Source organism: Mustelus asterias, unplaced genomic scaffold (genome assembly GCF_964213995.1).
Source record: "Mustelus asterias unplaced genomic scaffold, sMusAst1.hap1.1 HAP1_SCAFFOLD_366, whole genome shotgun sequence".
Lineage (NCBI taxonomy): Eukaryota > Metazoa > Chordata > Chondrichthyes > Carcharhiniformes > Triakidae > Mustelus > Mustelus asterias.
This window is the reverse complement of record NW_027590324.1, coordinates 181,867-201,386: the sequence shown is the minus strand read 5'-3', so window position 1 is coordinate 201,386 and position 19,520 is coordinate 181,867. Positions and strand designations below refer to the sequence as shown.

The window sequence follows — 19,520 nt, the reverse complement described above, 5'->3', positions numbered from 1 at the left end:
AGCTTCGAGGTTAAAAAAGGGCGACATGGGCCGAAGGGCCTGTTTCCATGCTCTAAACCTCTATGATCTCTGTGACACCTATTGAACTCACTGTGTGAAAGCAATTAATTCCAAATTGTTTGGAAATAACTTTGTTCATAGCTCAAAGAGTTTTTAAACTGGCTCAATTGTATATTTTCTAAATCGCAACGACCAGTCGGAGGACGGAGACAGAATCAGAGTCGTTTCAGCACAGCAGGAACCATTCAACCCATCGAGATGTAATACAAATCTCAAATTACAGAGATCAGACCCAATTACTGAACTGTGATTTGCTGAAAGAAAACCAGGAACAACATCACGTTTGGTAGGAACAAATTTACAAAGAGAAAACTAGCTGACTCCACACGGAAGCAGAGAATCTGCAGGTCAAGGTAAGATTTGTCTGCTCCTGTACTTTATGTATTTCTTTATTTTAAACCATTTTCTCAGTCAGATTGTGCCACACGGGCTGTTGTAGCCATTCCCTTTCCTTGTGGTTTTATCCAGTGACTGAGCAGGAGCAGTGATGAAGGTGATCTGTTTAACAGTGAGGCTCCCAGAATCAGACCACTCCTGTTCCACACCATTATTTTTCATTTTCAAGAGGGATGGAATGAGGTGAATCAGAACATTCCCACATCCCAGTTCAGACCGGGCTGGGCCCTGGACCTTCCTCGATATGGGTTTTACCAGAACATTTACTGTATCTTTTGGGGAAGGTTTCATTTTTGAAATTACAGGTAATTAGTTTTAGGAGTTCTGGTGCCCTCAACATACAGAGTTTAGCTGCACAGTCTGCATCTCCCTCCTCCAACCAATACTCCGGTAATGAACGCACGCTCAAGTGTTTGGCTAAAAGTCAAAATATCAGATGAACACTGTGACATTTTGTAATGTTACTGATAGAAATTCACTGCACTTACTGATTTGGAAATGATAACCTTTCTAACCAGCCTTAAACTTTGTTTCCAGCTAAATTGGGTGCGTACTTGTCAAACTGGTTCAATTGGTTTCTCTATCCTATAAATAGAATCTCTAAATATCTCATAACAGCTTTTACCAGAGGGTGAAACTCAGACACAGGTATTATAAACAGGGTTAGCTCAGATGATTGGTATGATTTCTACTGAGATAACCAGGAATTGGCTGCAGTGAATTGACAAAGGCAGGACCCGCACAGTGACAGCAAACCCGGTGTGATTGAGGTAGAGTGGGAATGTAGTTTCTGAACTGATTGTGAAGTATCTCTTTCTTCCTCCCATTTAAATGTGTTTCCTCCCAGGGAGATTATGCACCTCAGCTCCCCACAGTGAATCCATCCTTTGCAGCTGTAGCTATTATCTAACTGTGAGCTCCCAGCAGTGAATCCATCCTTTGTGGCTGTAGCTATTATCTAACTGTGAGTGCCCTGCAGTGAATCCATCCTTTGCAGCTGTAGCTATTATCTAACTGTGAGCTCCCTGCAGTGAATCCATCCTTTGCAGCTGTAGCTATTATCTCACTGTGAGCTCAGACAGTAACTGAGAAACAGTTTATTCAACACTGGGACCCTCACAGCTCAACTTGTTTCTATTCTCCATCATCTCTCTCATTTTGAATAAGAGGTGATGCGATTAACCAGGGACAGGGAGCACAGGGTCTCCACAGAGTGACGAGATTGTGGAAGGAGCTTCTTGGGGCACAATGTGAGATAATACACTTTGGATTTAAAAGTGACAGATTTGAATCGAGTAGGACATTAATGACAGATGGTCATGCTGAGACTGATTCTTGATACAGAAATCAGTAAATGTTGGATTCAGTTTGAATATGTTTTTACAGGCCGCTATAATGAGGTTAGTTGGAGCTCAGTGTGTTCCGCTTTGAATTCCTTTCCAGCCGCCCACAATGGCTCCAGATGGAGCTGAGCTGTAATTGTTTGGTTAATACCTGAGATGAAAGGACTGAGCTGCTGATAGACTAGTTCAACTGGTTATATTTCTGAGACTAAATCAGCATTGGGTATAATTTAATATGCTGCCCCCATTTGTTGATTTACCTCAACTGATAATTCCTTCTCTGTAAGATCCTGTCAATTCCATTCATTAAAATGATAATAAATCCGGTTATAGGAAAGAAAGCACTGTTCATGTTCTGAAGGATTGTGTGGTTAGGAAACAAATACCCATTCAGTAACACACAACGGGTTACTTGTGGTACCATCAGGATTGAATTGTGAGATCAAACAGTGTGTTAAACTGGGAGGGGATGGTTTGGGCAGCGGTTCAGAACAGAACCCGACATCCTTCAATGGAATTAGATCAATGATTGAAGAAAGAATACGCAGAGTGAGAAAACTTTAACATTGTTCTCACAAAAAGCCAGTGCAGATATCGGAGCCTGCTCATTGAATTTAAAACTATTTTAATATCCATGAAAATAAATAATATCAAGGTGTAGTTGATGCGCTTCTCAAACACGAGGCCAGGAGCTTGGTAGATGAAAGGCTTTTATTTACTGTAATGAAGCAGCCAGTAATTATATACACGATCCCAGACTGAAGGGGTCCCGGCCCGAGCAGGGACTTTTATACCTCTCCCAGGAGGCGGAGCCCGACTGGGATGTACCACAACACTACAGTACAAAGGTGTAACAACCCCACCCTAACCCCAACAGCAACAAGTAGCACAACCCAACAGTAACATATGTACATCCTTGTAGTACTGGCCTGACTCTGGCTCAGTACTATCCAGTGGGAACCAACGATGGTTCACCACAGTAGTAATCTTACCAAGGCCAGTTTTCCATCACCAAACACCCATTTATTTACAGTGGCAGTTGAGTGCCATTCGACTGCTGTAGAGTGTAAATAGGCCCTGAGTCTACAACTGCTGGCCTGGGTGGAGCCAACTGATTTTCAACCCCCCCCCGCCCCCCCCCCCCCCCCCCCCGGCTGATCTCCATCTGTGGCTCGTCGCTGGCAGTGGTCATGCCTGTGACTGGTACTGACACCTGTACTGACACAGGTTCCCTATTCCGGTGATGGTTCATCAGTTTCCTGATTATCTTGACCTGCACTTGGACTTTGTACAACATGGGCCCTGTCTTTTCTGTTATAATCTTGAGGACCCAATGGATGCTGACCTTCAAGTTCCTGACATGTACTGGGCCACATGTCTTAAATGCTCTTTCTGTTTGCACAGAATCCTGGTTCTTCTTCTGGGTCTTCCGTTGGGACTCCACCCTCCCTGCCAGGTTTGGGAAAATAAACCTTTGTCTTGTTTGAAGCCTCCGTCCCATTAATAATTCCACTGGGGCGATTCCAGTTGTTGTATGAGAGATTGGCATGTTGTTGAATAGAAATCGCACCAGTTTGGTCTCTATGGACACCGCAGGTTGCTTCTTAATGCCCAGATTAAAAGTCTGCACCATTTGATAATGGGTGATAGGGTGCTGTCCTAATTTGTTTGATGCCATGGGAAAGCATGACGGTGTGAGAGTCGATGCTTGTGAAGGCAGTGCCATTGTCAGAGAGCAGGATTTCAGGTATCCTGTGCGTGCTGAAACTTTGTCGTAGGTTCTCAGTGGTAACCTGGGAAGTGGTGGAGTTCATCTGATGTATCTCCAACCATTTGGAATGTGCTTTGACCATGATCAGAAACATAGAGCCCAAAAAAAGGCCCAGCGGAGTCTAACTGGACCATACCCAGGGCCTAACAGACCACTCCCATGGATGTCGGGAGGCTTCGGGGCAGTTTTTGATTCTCCTGGTACAACTCGCAGTGTTGAACCAAGTCAATAATACCCGTGTCAAGCCCGGGCCACCATACGTAGCTCCAGTCGAGCGTTTCCGTCTTTGAAATCTCGGGGGGCTGCGATATCTCGGAGGGCTGCAAAATCTCAGGGTCCTGCGAAATCGTGGGGTGCAGCGATATCCGGCGTGCTGCTAAATCTCGGCATGCTGTGGTGTAATTCCATAAGGATCCGATATCATTCTGGGTGAGGGACAACTATGTGGAACCCACAGGATGATGCCATCCTCAACACTGAGTTTGTCTTTCCTTGTCCAGTAGTGTATCACATTGTCTCAGGGCTGCCCACTGAATCGCCCACAGAGGATTATGCTTTCAATTCTCAGGGGACTGGGTCTTTTTGTGTCCAGTCCTGGATACCGGCAAAGGCATTGAGGTTAAGGGAAACCATCGCATGTCAAAGTAAGGTCCTATTTGGAGTCAAAATGAATTAGAGGACAAAAGTTGCTGTTTAACCTCCAGCTGCATCGCCGCAACCCCGCACCCCACACCCCCACACCCCACCCCCTCCCAGCCCCCAGACCACCCCCTCCCAGCCCCCAGACCACCTTTGATATGGTCGGACATTCAGGGCCCAACAGGGAAGTTCAATTAGGAATAAACCTCCTGTAATAATTTACTAACCCCAGGATGGAATTCAATTCAATGGGGTTTGCTGGAGCAGGCACGACCTGGCCTTCGCTTCCACCAGATGGACACTCTTGCCACCCACTCAATAGCCTGGGTGGGACAGCGCGGTTGTTTGGAAGACACATTTGTCCCTTTTTATGCATTGCAAAAGCTCCAAAACTTGCCTTTGGACCATTTCCAGGTTCGCAAGGAGCTCGTGTCCCGAAGTTCCTGTGTTGTCCATGTACGCTGCCACCTGAGATTGTGGGGCTGGGTCAGCGGGGGGGGCGGGGCTGGGTCAGCAGGGGGCGGGACTGGGTCAGCGGGGGGGGGAGGGCTGGGTCAGCGGGGGGCGGGACTGGGTCAGCGGGGGGGGGGGGCTGGGTCAGCGGGGGGGCGGGGCTGGGTCAGCAGGGGGCGGGACTGGGTCAGTGGGGGGGCGGGGCTGGGTCAGCAGGGGGCGGGACTGGGTCAGCGTGGGGGAGGGCTGGGTCAGCGGGGGGCGGGGCTGGGTCAGCAGGGGGCGGGGCTGGGTCAGCAGGGGGCGGGACTGGGTCAGCGTGGGGGAGGGCTGGGTCAGCGGGGGGCGGGGCTGGGTCAGCAGGGGGCGGGGCTGGGTCAGCAGGGGGCGGGGCTGGGTCAGCGGGGGGGAGGGCTGGGTCAGCGGGGAGACGGGGCTGGGTCAGCGGGGGGGAGGGCTGGGTCAGCGGGGGGGGAGGGCTGTGTCAGCGAGGGGGAGGGCTGGGTCAGCGGGGGGGAGGGCTGGGGAGGCGGGGAGGCGGGGCTGGGTCAGCGGGGGGGAGGGCTGGGTCAGCGGGGGGGCGGGGCTGGGTCAGCAGGGGGCAGGACTGAGTCAGCAGGGGGCGGTGTTGGGTCAGCAGGGGGTGGGGCTCGGACTGCAGGGGGCCGGGCTGGGACTGCAGGGGGCGGGGCCGCTTTGGCAGGGGGCAGGGCTGGGTCGGCAGGGGGCGGGGTAGGGTCAGCAGGCGGCGGGACCGGGTCGGCGGGGGGCGAGGCTGAGTCAGGGTGTGAGGCCGGGTCGGCGGAGGGCGGGGCTGGTGTGTGGGGCCGGGTCGATGAGCTGACTCACTTTTACATTTCCACAACAGTGTAAGGAGAGGACAGAGACTGAGTTTGAATGGGTTACAACTATAGGGCTAGACAGTGACACAAATAGAGAAAATGCAACAATTTGCATTTGTCTAGCACCTTTACCGTAAATATTATGTCACCAGTGGCTGTGTGTAGAAGGGCAGTACTTTCCCATAATATTCTGCAGTTTATTGACTGGGTCCACTGCCAAGATGCCCACTGAAGTCAACCTGGAAACCACATGGCAGACTGAAGGAGCATCCCTATCAGGAATCAGTGCAATGAGGATTCGCTGTGTTGCCTTGCTGGACTATATAAGCAGAGCACTGAGTCTTGCTAAAGAGGCAGGAGACTGAGTGAATGTGAGGAAGGTGCCTGGGAGAGTGAAGAATTTGCTGTGCGCTGAATGTGTTTTGTTGCTGACCTTGGACTATGTGAAAACCCTCATTTGGGTTAAACTTTGATCTGTATGAGAATCCGCTCTGGTAATCTGACTGTCCATCTTTTACACTGTGTTGAGTCTTTCCCTGGGAAACTGGTTAGCTGTCCCAGTTTAAATAAGGGTATATTTGGGGGGATTTTACAACCTGGCTCGGGCGAGATTCCGATTCCGGGGCGGGCGAGGCAGTAAAACTCCGGCCATTGTGGGTAAAGTTCGGGTCAAAGACGAGCTCGGTGTTTATTTCCTTTCTTTTCTGTTTTGCTGAGGATCTGAATTCCTTTCAATAAATGTTCATATTTATTATTGGATGTTGATAACTGTGTGAGTTGTTGAAATGAGTGAACTCCACTCTGCCGATCACAATCCCCACCCTCTTTAGACATCAGAGTAGTAAAATGTTTCAAGTCAGTTTCCAAGAGAAAGTTCAATGGGAAGCAACGGCCCCGGGACAATTAAAGGAGCAGCTGGGCAGGTGACCAATTTTGGTCATTTTGTTCATCTTTTTAAGGCAAACCTGAGAGGAGGAGGGAAAGGAAAAGCGGCCGAGGGTTTTAGGGAGTGAATTCCAGAGCTCAGAATTTGGTCTCAATTATCCTCAACATGTCAGATTGGGGAAGTTGGAGGGCAGAGATGTCGCAGGGCTGATGTCAGTTACTGGTTTATATTCTTAGTATTTTAGTTGTTTCATATCAGCAGCCTTGCAGCTGAACAAGGGCACTTTAAGTGAGTAATTGTCCATCTTATACACTGAGGCTGAGGGGAGACTTAATAGAGGTTTATAAAATGGTGAAGGGGATGGATAGAGTGAACGTTCAAAGACTATTTTCTCGGGTGGATGGAGCTATTACAAGGAGGCATAACTATAGGGTTCGTGGTGGGAGATACAGGAAGGATATCAGAGGTAGGTTCTTTACGCAGAGAGTGGTTGGGGTGTGGAATGGACTGCCTGCAGTGATAGTGGAGTCAGACACTTTAGGAACATTTAAGCGGTTATTGGATAGGCACATGGAGCGCACCAGGATGACAGGGAGTGGGATAGCTTGATCTTGGTTTCAGATAAAGCTCGGCACAACATCGTGGGCCGAAGGGCCTGTTCTGTGCTGTACTGTTCTATGTTCTATGTTCTTAATTGCATGACGTCATTGGGATGATGCTATCTGCCGTTTGGATAGGTAACTGGGCAGTGCAACATTACACCCTATAGTGTTAACAATTCCTGAATAAAGCTCTGAAGTGTTACCCAAACTCGAAGCTTTGGCTCTGTTCTCTCTCCACAGATGCTGTCAGACCTGCTGAGATTTTCCAGCATTTTCTGTTGACATGACGCGAATAGGAATGGATGGGCCGTGGAGAGATTTGAGCATTTAAAATTGAAATGTTGTCAGGCTGTCAGTCAGTGTCAGTGGTGTATAAAGGTGAAGGGAATGAGACTTAGTGCGAGTTAGGATTCAGGAAGCAGAGTTTCAGAGCAGTGAGACTGTAGAGCTCGATATCAGCAGCTTACATGTGGAACCTGCTTCCAGGTTGATGAGAAATAGAAGAGGGCCAATGATAAAGATAATGGTGCGGGAGAGACCAGTGTTACTGATTCACTGGATGGAAAGTAACAGTTAAAAATTGAACCAAGTGCCTTTGATGCATTTCTACTCAGCTGGACGACAAGAGGCAGGAATTGGAGAAGGTTGGCATGGTAAAGGCTGCAGACGGGTGAATGAAGATACTTCATTGACTTTTGTCAGAGTCAGATACGATAGTATTTGTGATTTTAAGAGGAGTGGTGGCATTGTGACAGGGTATAAACATGACTGCGTGGTGCTATTGCAAAAATAGCCATGGATTTGGGAGGTAACAACATGTTCAATTACTTGGAAGAGGGAAGGGGAAACTGGAGATGGGACAGTGGCTTGTCAGGGTGAAGGGTGGAGTTTTCAAGGAATCTGATGAGAACGACTGGTATTTTGTGAAACTGCTGTCAAATCTCAGAGTTTTCAAAGTTTATTTATTATTGTCTCAAGTAGGCTTACGTTACATTGTAATGAAGTTACTGTGAAAGTCCCCTAGTCAGCACAAATCTTTCTGAATGTGTAAGGAAACCGGAGCATCTGGAGGAAACCCATGCAGACACTGGGAGAACATAAAATCCCAATAGTGTAGAAGGAGGCCATTCAGCCCATCGAGCCTGCACTCTGGCCCTATCCCATATTTCCCCTGCTAATCCCCCTGACACTATGGGGCAATTTAGCATGGCCAATCAGCCTAACCCATACATCTTTTGGAGTGTGGGAGGAAAATGGAGCACCCGCAGGAAACACATGCAGACACGGGGAGAATGTGCAAACTCCACACCGTCACCCGAGGCCGGAATTGAACCCGGGTCCCTGGCTCTGTGAGCACTGTGCCACCGTGCTGCCCAGGCAGCCGTAAATTCTACCGGTTTACAGGTTCTCAAGAAATCTATCCTGCACATCTTTGGAGTGCAGACCGTGCAGTGACCCAAGCCGGGAATTGAACCCGGATTCCTGGTGCTGTGAGGCAGCAGTGCTAACCACTGCGCCGCTACCACTACGACTAATATCGCGGTAACACGTAAGATTGTAATATTCTGAAATATATCTTACACACCAGTAAAGATCTCAGCCCTCTGCTTCTGATTTCGTATTAACATCTGACCCTGACATTGATATTATCCTCATTATAGAGTCTCGGAATCAGGGAACGTCTGTCAATATCATGGCTGAAGGTTCAAACAAGGGAGAATATCCAACATCTTCCACAAGAATTAGCATGGACACAGGTAGGATCACAAAAAAATACAAATATAATTCCAATCCTGTCTGCAGCTCACGCAGGAAGAGGGAACGGGACAGGGACTGAGTAGAAAGTTGGAGGGAGTGACCATCTGGAGCAGGTTTAACCAAGGTTTGGCCCGGGGGCCGGGTGTGACCCGTGAAGCTCCTCTACATGGTTCCAGAGACCATTTTCAAATTGTTGTCAAACAGCTGAGTTCCAATTAAGATTCAGAGCTTGTTTCTCTCCCCCTTTTGCTGCTGATAGGCCGACTAGTGAGAGCATCAGCAGCTAATGAAGGAGAGAAACAATCTATGATTGGTGGAGCAGTGAACAGTGTGCTGAAGGCTGGTGTTGGGCAGGCGCGGCGGGGCCGGGAGGATAAACTCACTGGTCTATTCGTGTTTAGAAATCCACATTCCCATCTATCCTCAATAACACTTGGCTCACTTGCAGAACAACAATGTATCCACCTCCAATTTAAAATATCTAATGACCCGCCACCTCCAACCTCTTCTGAGGCAGAGAGTTCCAGAGGGCCACATCAGCTCTGAGAGAAAAAAATCTCTTCATCTTTGACGTAAAAAGGCAGATCCTAATGATAAAACAGTGCCCCCGAGTTCTGGACTTCCCCACAAGATTACAAATCATTTTCATGCCCTTGTTGTGAATATTGTTCAGCATCTTAAATACTTCAGTTAAGTCACTGCTCACTTTTTTGAACTCTGGTGGAAACAGTCCCAGTTTATGCAACCTTTCTTCATAACACAACCCGCTCATTCTGGGAATCACCTCTTCTGAATCGCCTCGAATGCATTTACATCCTTTCTTTAAATAAGGAGCCCAAAAACTGCATGCAATATTCGAGATGTGGTCTTACCAATTCCCTATACAGCTGAGGCATAATATCCTTTTGGAGTTAAATTCCCTTCGTAATGAAGGAGAACATTCCATTAGCCTTCATTACTTGCTGCACCTACATATTAACTTCTTGTGACTCATGTCTGCAGCTCATGTTTTGCAACCATTCTCCTGTTTAACAATACTCTGCTTTCTTATTCTTCCTGCCAAAGCAAACAACTCCGCATTTTCCCACATAATATTCCATCTTCCAGATGTTCCCCACTCACTCAACTATACGCAACCTCCTTTGGTGGAATTTTCCTGTGCTGCCTGCCACAGGAATCGGAGCAGGCGGGACATGGATCATGCAAAGGTCCATTGACCTCAGGCGGGATTTTCCGGCATTGGGGCGAGCATGGCAGGAAAATCCTTCACAACATACTTTCCCACCAATCTTTGTCTCTTCTGTAATTTTCGCCGTGATGCCTTCACTTCATTTATTGCATAATCTGAATTGTAACAAGTTGAGGCCCCAGAACAGACCCCTGCGGGACTCCACTTGCCTCATCCTACCAATCAGAAAAACACCCATTTATAAATATTCTATGTTTTCTGCCAGCCAATCTTCTGTCAATACTAATATGTTACCCCCTAAACTGTGAGCTTTTATTTTCTGCAAAGCATTGACATGGCACCTCAGCAAATGGCCTCTGGAAATCCAAGTGCAGCGTGTCTGCAGGCTCTGCTTTATCTACAGAGCACATTACTCCTTCATAGAATGCCAATAAATCAGTTAAACCACAACTTCCTTTGCACAAAACCATACTGACTTTTTCAAATTTCCTTGAGTTTTTCAAGTACCCGGCTACAATCTTCTTAATGATCCATTTGTACACCTTACCCACGACAGGCGTCAAACTAGCTGGCCTATCGTTTCCTGTTTTCTGCCTCCATCTTTTATTGAATACACTGGTCCTTCAGCCCGATGGAAACTTTCCAGAAGCTAGGGAATTGTAGGAAATTAACAGCAAAACATCTCATACCTCATTAGCCTCCTCTTTAGGATCCTGGGATGAAATCCATCAGGACCTGGAGAGTTGTCAGTCCATAGTTCCTGCAGTTTGCTTAGTACCAATCCTCCGAGTGACTGTAACTTCATCAAGTTCCGCTCTCTGTTCAACCTCTTGATTTAAAGCTGTTACTGAATGGTTTTTATACCCTCCAGAGTGAAGAAAACAGCAAAATATTTGTTCACTTCATCTGCTATTTAATTATTATCTTCTATTAACTCCCAATTCTCACTTTACACAGGACCAGTACCCAAAGTACCTGCTCTTTTCTTACTTAAATAATTATAAAAACTCTTGCTGACTGTTTTCACTGTCTTTAATCTGCTATCTGATTAAGTTTAGAATAAAAGTCTCAGACCCACTGTTCTCCCCGAAACTGGCACTGGGCAGGAAACATTCTTTTGCACTCTTGCTCTTTGCATCAGTGAACAGTGTCAATCCCCCTCACTGTATTCTCCTCGAACAAAGTGTCAATCCCCCTCACTATGTTCTCCTAGAACAAAGTGTCAATCCCCCCCACTATATTCTCCTGGAACAAAGTGTCAATCCCCCTCACTATAATCTCCTGGGACAAAGTGTCAATCCCCCTCACTATATTCTCCTGGAACAAAGTGTCAATCCCCCTCACTATATTCTCCTGGAACAAAGTGTCAATCCCCCTCGCTATATTCTCCTGGAACAAAGTGTCAATCCCCCTCACTATAATCTCCTGGAACAAAGTGTCAATCCCCCTCACTATATTCTCCTGGAACAAAGTGTCAATCCCCCTCGCTATATTCTCCTGGAACAAAGTGTCAATCCCCCTCACTATAATCTCCTGGAACAAAGTGTCAATCCCCCCCACTATATTCTCCTGGAACAAAGTGTCAATCCCCCTCACTATGTTCTCCTGGAACAAAGTGTCAATACCCCTCGCTATATTCTCGTGGAACAAAGTGTCAATCTCCCTCACTATATTCTCCTGGGACAAAGTGTCAATCTCCCTCACTATATTCTCCTGGAACAAAGTGTCAGTCCCCCTCCCTATATTCTCCTGTAACAAAGTGTCAATCCCCCTCGCTATATTCTCCTGGAACAAAGTGTCAATCCCCCTCGCTATATTCTCCTGGAACAAAGTGTCAATCCCCCTCGCTATATTCTCCTGGAACAAAGTGTCAATCCCCTCACTATATTCTCCTGGAACAAAGTGTCAATCTCCCTCACTATATTCTCCTGGGACAAAGTGTCAATCTCCCTCACTATATTCTCCTGGAACAAAGTGTCAGTCCCCCTCCCTATATTGTCCTGGAACAAAGTGTCAATCCCCCTCACTATATTCTCCTGGAACAAAGTGTCAATCCCCCTCACTATATTCTCCTGGAACAAAGTACCAAACCCCCTCACTATAATCTCCTGGAACAAAGTGTCAATCCCCCTCACTATAATCTCCTGGAACAAAGTGTCAATCCCCCTCACTATAATCTCCTGGAACAAAGTGTCAATCCCCCTCGCTATATTCTCCTGGAACAAAGTGTCAATCCCCCTCACTATATTGTCCTGGAACAAAGTGTCAATCCCCCCCACTATATTCTCCTGGAACAAAGTGTCAATCCCCCTCACTATAATCTCCTGGAACAAAGTGTCAATCCCCCCTACTATATTCTCCTGGAACAAAGTGTCAATCCCCCTCACTATATTCTCCTGGAACAAAGTGTCAATCCCCCTCACTATATTCTCCTGGAACAAAGTGTCAATCCCCCTCACTATATTCTCCTGGAACAAAGTACCAAACCCCCTCACTATATTCTCCTGGAACAAAGTGTCAATCCCCCCCACTATAATCTCCTGGAACAATGTGTCAATCGCCCTCACTATATTCTCCTGGAACAAAGTGTCAATCCCCTCACTATATTCTCCTGTAACAAAGTGTCAATCCCCCTCACTATATTCTCCTGTAACAAAGTGTCAATCCCCCCCACTATATTCTCCTGGAACAAAGTGCCAATCCCCCTGACTATATTCTCCTGGAACAAAGTGTCAATCCCCCTCACTATATTCTCCTGGAACAAAGTGTCAATCCCCCTCACTATAATCTCCTGGAACAAAGTGTCAATCCCCCTGACTATATTCTCCTGGAACAAAGTGTCAATCGCCCTCACTATATTCTCCTGGAACAAAGTGTCAATCCCCTCACTATATTCTCCTGTAACAAAGTGTCAATCCCCCTCACTATATTCTCCTGTAACAAAGTGTCAATCCCCTCACTATATTCTCCTGTAACAAAGTGTCAATCCCCCTCACTATATTCTCCTGTAACAAAGTGTCAATCCCCCCCACTATAATCTCCTGGAACAAAGTGCCAATCCCCCTCACTATATTCTCCTGTAACAAAGTGCCAATCCCCCTCACTATATTCTCCTGTAACAAAGTGTCAATCCCCCCTCACTATGTTCTCCTGGAACAAAGTGTCAATCCCCCTCACTATGTTCTCCTGGAACAAAGTGTCAATCCCCCTCACTATAATCTCCTGGAACAAAGTGCCAATCCCCCTCACTATATTCTCCTGGAAGAAAGTGTTCAGCTATTTATTTCTCTGCCTGATGGTGCACGTTGCCTGCAGTTCGGCTTCCAGATCAATAATCCTGATCCGGATTTCCTCCAGCTGCTTACACTTTCTGCAGACATGTTTGTCAGGAATCGCCAGTCCACCTAATCCCCAACCCTTCCAGGGATTATTTCCCTCTAGTCCCATACTATTTATGTATTTGTCCAAATGTCCCTTAAAACTCACTATCGTATCTGCTTCGATGACCTCCCCCGGCAGTGAGTTCCAGACACCCACCACCCTCTGTGTAAAACTAACTTTCCTCACACATCTCCTTTAAATCTTGCCCCTCACACCTTAAACCTCTGCCCCCTAATAATTGACTCCTCCATCCTGGGAGACAGCTTCTGACTATCCACTCTGTCCATGCCCCTCATAATCTTGTAGACTTCTCTCAGGTCGCCCGTCAACCTCCGTCGTTCCAGTGAGAACAAACCAAGTTTCTCCAAACTCTCTTCGTAACTAATGCCCTCAATACCAGGCAACATCCTTTCTGTACCCTCTCCAAAGACTCCACATCCTTCTGGTAGTGTGACGACCAGAATTGAACACTATGTTCCCAGCGCGGCCTAATTAATGTTCTATAAAGCCGCAACGTGACTTGCCAATTTTTAAACTCAATGCCCCGACCGATGAAGGCAAGCATGCCTTTGTCTTCTTGACTACCTTCTCCACCTGCGTTGCCACTTTCAGTGACCTGTGTACCTGTACACCCAGATCCCTCGGCCTACCAATACGCTTAAGGGTTCTGTCATTTATTGTATATTTCCTTTCTGTATTAGACCTTCCAAAAGGCATTACCTCACATATGTCCAGATTAAACTCCATCTGCCATCTCTCCACCCAAGCCTCCAACTGATCTATATCCTGCTGTATCCTCTGATGGTCCTCATTGCTGTCCGCAAATCCACCAACCTTTGTGTCGTCCGCAAACTTACTAATCAATCCAGTAACATTTTCCGCCAAATCATTTATATATATTACAAACAGCAAAGGTTCCAGGACTGATCCCTGAGGAACGCCACTTGTCACAGGCCTCCATTCAAAAACACACCCTTCCACTGCTACTCTCTGTCTTCTTTGACTGAGCAAGTTCTGGATCCAGCTTGCCAGTTCACCCCTGATCCCATGCAACTTCACATTCTGCACCAGTCTGCCATGAGGGACCTTGTCCAAGGCCTTTCTGAAGTCCATGTCGACAACATCCACTGCCCTAGCCTCGTCAATCATCTTCACCACTTCCTCGAAAAACTCGATGAAGTTAGTGAGACATGACCTCCCCTTCACAAAACCTTGTTGCCTCTCGCTAATACGTCCATCCTCCCTGGGTTACACACTGTCTGATCTCACTGATGAAGTTTCAACAAAAGAATAAAATGTTTATTAAACAAGGAATGAGGAACTTTAATAAACTGCTGCACTCCAACTATACCTTTCAAGGTATATAAAAATTTACAAGGTAACATGATATGAAATCTATTTAACACTTTGATGTTCTCGATAAGTAAACAGTACATGTAAATCAGTGGGCAATCAGTGGGCAGATACACCACTCTCTGTAGCCAAGTGACAGATGTCTCTCAAGCACCATCTGTGGATTTTCTTTTATCAATCCTTCATTCTCAATGCTGACCACATTGAGGCAACTTTTTTTTAAATTCATTCGTGAGACATGGGCGTCGCTGGCTGGCCAGCATTTGTTGTTCATTCCTAGTTGCCCTTACTGAGTGAGTTGCTAAGGCATCTCAGAGGACAATTGAGAGTCAACCACATTGCTGGAGTCACATGTAGGCCAGACCATGTAAGGATGGCAGACTTCCTTCCCCAAAGGACATTAGTGAAGCAGATGGGTTTTCCTGACAATCAACAATGTTTCCATGGTCATCTGTAGATTCTTAATTCCTGATTTTTTAAACTCAAATTTTGCCAGCTGCCATGGCGGGATTCGAACCTGGGTCCCCGGAACATCAACTGAGTTTCTGGTTTAATAGTCTAGCAATAATAAAACTAGGCCATTGCCTCATTTGGACCCTGTTTTCCATATGAGTGATTCCAATCTTTGCTGTTGAAGAGTACGCTTTGGAATCTTCTCCAATTGATGCTTCTATTGAATGTCTTCATCAAGAATACACTGCCAGGATTTCAGCCTCTTTTTATTGAGGCCATCTGCCCTGGATCACCAAATAGATTCAAGCTTCACTTGCCACAGACTCTCTGTGGCACGTAGCCATGTCAACAGAACACAATTGCTTCATAGGCCTCAATAAGTTGTCACCAACTTCTGATTACATGTGGCTTCTTGTAAAATGAATTTAAAATCGGTTTCTTGCAGTTGTCTGTACCTCTTGGGACATTTACTGCTCCTTTCGTTAACAACACTGAACATGACCTTGTTCACATTCCCACTGTTCGGTGGCAGAGTAGTTAGCACTGCTGCATCACAGCGTCAGGAATCGATTCCAGACTTAGGTGTCTGTGTGGAGTCTGCACAATCTCCCCTGTCTGCATGAGTTTCCTCCGGATACTCCGGTTCCTCACACACTCCAAAAATGTGCATGGTAGGTACACCGGCCTACACCGGGGGGGGGGGGGGGGGGAGGGGTGCTGCAGACTCAATGGACTGAATGACCTCCTGCACTGTCAGAATTCTATGATTTGTTCTTACTTTGAGAGTACAATCTTCCTGGAACTTTGATTGGTTCTGTTCCCTGGTTTCCAAAGAACATTTTTTCTTCATCTTGGGACCAGCCACCCTGCAATCCTTATTCATGTTTTCCCTATCCTAAGCTGTGGACCCGTGAAACATAAATATTTACGTCAAATCTATGCCCGATATTTGGCAACACAATCACACTCACACCTCTCTCTATCCCCAGCCACATTTTGTTCATTTTATTTCAGCCCGAACAGTTCATCCTGCCCTCGACCCATGTTATAGCCAAAACATAAAGACTGCCTGGCCAATCAGCTTGCCCAGTAAATGTAAAGGCTGATGAGCCATGTAAAACTGTATTCAATTGGCCCCTTAATGGGCTAAATTGACAGGTTGATTTGTGGCGAGAGTCAGAGGTGTGTCTGCCACTGAAATATTGCATGAGCAATAATGTTGAAACACGTGCCCAATGTCTTCTCCCATGATTTCACACACGTCTGAGTCAGGCACGTACCCACCTGCTCAACGTAAGATTCTGGCCAATGTTCATGGGTTATTGAAGTGAGGATGTGGAGATGCTGGCGTTGGACTGGGGTAAACACAGTAAGAAGTTTAACATCCTGTTGGTGAACAGAATTCCCACTCACCTGAAGAAGGAGCTTAAGGCTCCGAAAACTTGTGGCTTTTGCTACCAAATAAACCTGCTGGACTTTAACCTGGTGTTGTTAAACTTCTTATTGAAGTGAGGTCAGGGGGAAGGGAGGGGACGGCCGCCATGGTCTGAATCTACCATCAACAACTCATTTACCGATAAGGTGATTAGAACACAGTGAAGGATATCAGCTTATGTGACTGGACAATGAGAAATATCCAGATTTGAGACGATAAGCAGCATTAACCATCCAATTGGAATAGAAACTAATGAGTACTAATTTACCACATGACTGTGGCCCTGTAGCACAAAATAAACGATGATATATATCACTATTTGGAAGCTCTGTCACTCAACTGGAGATGATGGTGTCCCCATACTTTCCCCACTTGTCCTGGGTAGTCGGATCTGTTAACTCGGAGGCGGCTAGTTTTCAAATGGATTGAATTAAAATAGCCCTCTTGACCTTTTCGGGAAAGCAAAAAAAATCAGGAACATTGAAATTAAACCATAGAAACCAGTGAATCCCCAGAGTGCAGAAGGAGGCCATTCATCCCATCGAGTCTGCACCGACTCTCCGAAAGACAATCCTTCCCAGGCCCACACCACCACCCTATGCTCATAACCTTGCACGTTTAACATGGCTAATCCACCTAACCTACACATATGTGGACACCATGGGGTAATTTTATCATGTCCAATCCATGTAACCTGCACAGCTTTCGGACTGTGGGAGGAAACCGGAGCACCCGGAGGAAACACACACCGACAAGGAGAACATGCAAACTCCACACAGACAGTTACTTGAGTCCCGAATTGAACCTGGCTTCCTGGCGCTGTGAGGCAGCAGTGCTCAGACAAAAAATTCCCAGTGTTACATCAAAATAGAAATCTATCTGAAGCCAATAAACTGAAGCTAGGTTGTGTGACAAATTGTACATTTTCATTGAATTGATTATACAGATTAATGGAAAGTAGCACATGTGTTGTATCCGCCTTTCCACACATTGATTCTGGTTCTGCCATTCTCCTCTCTTCCCCTCTATGGAAGTGACCCAGCAGCGAGGACCTGCATGGAGAGTGGCAGAGAGATGTGAGAAAAAGTTTGAATGAAGTGGGGAAATGGTAAGGATGGTGGGGGAAGTGCAAAGGCGAGTGGGGGAAGCGGCTGTCAGGAAACCACTTGGAAATTCTAATGAAACCGTTAGTTTTTCATTTGTATACCAATTACCAGTTCTTAATGCAGCATTGAGCTGGGACAGTGTCTGCATTGGGATTCTCCAGATTAACTTGGAATTAAAGTGTTTGAAACAGGATCTCCCAGGGATGTCACTCACTATGATGTCACAGGCTCTGATACCACATCTGAGCATGTGCAGGACGTGTTCCCCCAGGTGTTGTAGCAAAGCAAATAAACACAGCTTTAACAACCTGGTTCACAGGAGGATTCGGTTGTTCGGAATGAGAGGCAATGTAGTCGTCTGGATAGAAAATTGATCATGTGTTGGTATTTCTTTGCTTTCACAAATCCAGACTCTACACTCACTGAGTTCTTCACAAATTGCGACGACTACCTGTTGTTCCGATTAACCAAATTTTACCGGGATAGACTGGAACAGGCGATTGAAGAAGGGGTGGAAGGTTTGGCTCTCATCTTAATAGGTGAGGACCATTTCAGTGGACAAGAGTATCAGGTAAGATGTAGATTGAATTCCATCTCTTCACACATCACAAAACCTACAGAATAGAAACAAAGAAATAATGTGGAAAAAATACCTCAGTCTGTCTACTGCATCTTCTTACATGTTGTCGTTTACATGATGCACTGAAAATTGAATTGTTGACTAATCATACCAATTGGTAAGTCTACAGCAGTCCAATGTTTGGAATGAGACAAACCCCAGTGTTTTAGAACTTTTGGAGCCATAAAAAGACCAGAATTATTTTGGAAGTGGCAAGATCCCACTGACAGGAACCTTGCTTCAGCAGGTGGTGGGGATCCAGGAACCTGCTGTCCTTATTAAAGGTGGCAGCTTCTACCCAAACCTGTCAGCCCAGTCAGACAGCCGGTACCTCAGCAGCAACGCCATAAGCTGCATCTGGAGGGTGAGTGCAGATCAATGGCCATGAGCCCTGAAATTCAGACAAGTTAGGTCTGGGGGCCAGAGAGAAACCAGACCCCAGAAAGACCGGGTTTCTTTGAGGGCAGGCAGCACCGATGCCTTGACATATCTATTGCCCCAGGGGATTGGCCCATCTGTGCACCAAACAGTGTCCCATAAAGAGGCCTTCCCCGAGAATCGATTTTGAGGCCACCATCTGGAATGCCATCAAATGCCTTCCTCTGCCATTTTGCCACCATTCCAAGGTTGATCCTGGGTTTACTTTCTCCTCCAGCAATCACTTATTCTAACCTGAACCTGATGCTTACTATCTGTTAGTTAATATCCCATCCAGTTGGACCAGTCCTGCTTCTTGCTCTCCTTTGCTATTAATTTATTATCCAATATATTAACAAAATAAAATTAACTGCTACATCACAACAACATATTTGAACAATTTTACACTAAAATAAAATCCAGTCTGACCCATAAGACTGTAAATGTGTGACCTCTGACTGAATGTTGGAAACAATCCGTGAACATGTACTTCAGCGTAAGGCCACAATCGATTTGCCATTTAATCTTCACAACTCTAGTCTAATGAGTCCGAAATTCTCAAATCTCTGTTATAACATCAATCCATTCATCTCCAGTAACATCCGGATATATTCTCTGGACACTTTTCCAATTGCTTTTATTTTCCTATAATGTCGGGTCCGAAATAATCCGTAACTGAGTGAAACTCTGACCATGTGCTCTGGGTTTGGATGGCACTCCACCCCAGGGAAACATCAGCATCTTGAGTGCATCTATTCTGCAGCTTTTATCTTTAAACTGCTGTAGAACAGTCTAAAGCCACAGGGCATTGTGTGAT

At 46.2% G+C, this 19,520-nt stretch overlaps 1 protein-coding gene across 1 annotated transcript in view; it reads left to right on the top strand.

The window, feature by feature from the left end:
* The window catches only part of LOC144486489 (NACHT, LRR and PYD domains-containing protein 3-like), a 136,815-nt gene that overhangs the window by 19,231 nt on the left and 98,064 nt on the right, over positions 1-19,520 (top strand). Inside the window, exons 4-5 of the mRNA XM_078204533.1 lie at positions 8,654-8,749; positions 18,078-18,238. Coding sequence (XP_078060659.1) covers positions 8,654-8,749; positions 18,078-18,238 — 257 coding nt within the window. The remainder of the gene's footprint in view (positions 1-8,653; positions 8,750-18,077; positions 18,239-19,520) is intronic.